General features: G+C 40.6%; 1 protein-coding gene across 1 annotated transcript in view; it reads right to left on the reverse strand.

Moving 5' to 3' along the window:
* Nucleotides 1-930: 930 nt before the first annotated feature.
* LOC118477576 (sodium/calcium exchanger 3-like) overlaps nt 931-1,632 on the reverse strand; it is a 159,315-nt gene continuing 158,613 nt past the window's right edge. The window contains exon 3 of the mRNA XM_035969397.1: nt 931-1,195. Within this exon, the coding sequence (XP_035825290.1) occupies nt 1,077-1,195 (119 nt within the window). The 3' untranslated portion in view covers nt 931-1,076. The remainder of the gene's footprint in view (nt 1,196-1,632) is intronic.

Consider the following 1,632-nt stretch of genomic DNA (forward strand, 5'->3'; position numbering starts at 1 on the left):
GGGGTACATACATCTTTCTCTGTCAGTAGACTACGGTTGGCTAAGCTAAGGAGACAGTAAAGGGGCGTGGCACATAAATCTGCCCCCAGTGAGTGAGTTTGCTGCACAACAAAGCCGCGAAATGTTTAGCTCTCTGCTCACGATGGAAGTGAGCACAGATCTCACGAGGACAGAGTATGTATGTGCAGCAGTATGTAGAAGCACACCAAAAGACACACTGCATTTCCGTGACACTAAAGGGCAGAGATTGTGGAAGAGTTTCCTCGACGTTTACCGCTAGGCACTTCTGATTAATTGTTTCTATTAGAATAAAACTTCAATAGGTTGCTGTCACAATATCAAGTTGAAAAAAATCGACAAACACATATTATTTAAATTCTGAAGACTTTAAAAGTATTATAAAAACCATGGGCTGTAATACAGAGTAACTATAATTTTATGACATAAATTATTGTGATTTACCTTTCATTGCCATTCCAAAATGCCTGCATCTTTCATGTTATTCTGCTTTCTTTTAAAAGTTGACAGGTAAATGTTGGATTAGCCTCTCCAGTCATTAAGAGTAAATTACCTCATACTTAAAAAAAATAATTATGTAGACATATTATTATTTCATCGCTTCAACATTTCTTCTACTTTAGTTCGATTGGAAGAACTACAAAAGAAATTGTGGAGCTCTTCAATTTACGAAATCAAACAGGTTCGTGAAGGGCACTAACTCTTCCATTCGTCTGCTGCTATGACAACACTGAATTACTTCCCCTCCCTCGCTCGGTTTCGAGGAAGAAGAAGAAGAAGAAGAAGAAGAAGAAGAAGAAGAAGAAGAAGAAGAAGAAGAAGAAGAAGAAGAAGAAGAAGAGAAAGAAGAAAAAAATGAAGAAGAGGAAGAAGAAGAAGACGGGGGAGGAGGAGGAAGAGGAAGAGTAGGAAGAGGAGAAGGAGGAGAAGGAGGCGAGCGATCGGCAGTGACAGTTTTACTACAACAAGCTTCTCTAGCTGCCGAGACAACTACACAGCCCTGAAGCTGGCGACACTACGACACCGCCGGCGACATGCAGGCCGACACACACTCAGCGTCACCGACACAGCGGCGACAGTAGTTGCAGATACTTATCTGGATCTAAGGAACCGCGCCGGGAACCGGTTCTCGAGCCCTCTGTGGACCCGTCGCGAGAACCGGTACAGGAATCCGAATCTAAACACGAAAAGAATCGGATTAATTACAGTTGTGATTAACGCAGAAAAAAAAGAATGTTACAGTTTTCAGACATCAAAAAGAGATTCCGTAATTTCTCTAACGATTACCGTAACTTTCTTCACGGTTACCGTAGTTCTTCTGACTGCATGTTTAGTTAACAGTTTTTCTTTTCAAGACCACAATAACACTGGTGGACAAAAAAATCATGTCATGCCCAACAGTAGCCACAAAAGACACATGGAAATCTTCCATCAGACATACATACACATCGTAAGCACACAAAAGCTGAAATAAAAATCCAACATTAATGATTCAGACAAAGCACTTTTAGCAAGAACATTACAAACTAACTAAAAAATCATGCACGAAAGAAATAGAAGCATGCTCAAGACTTTGGTTAGAGCATTTAGAAATATGTCTGGTGATGGAACGGG

This window comes from Aplysia californica, unplaced genomic scaffold (genome assembly GCF_000002075.1).
Source record: "Aplysia californica isolate F4 #8 unplaced genomic scaffold, AplCal3.0 scaffold00143, whole genome shotgun sequence".
NCBI classification, from domain to species: Eukaryota; Metazoa; Mollusca; class Gastropoda; order Aplysiida; family Aplysiidae; genus Aplysia; species Aplysia californica.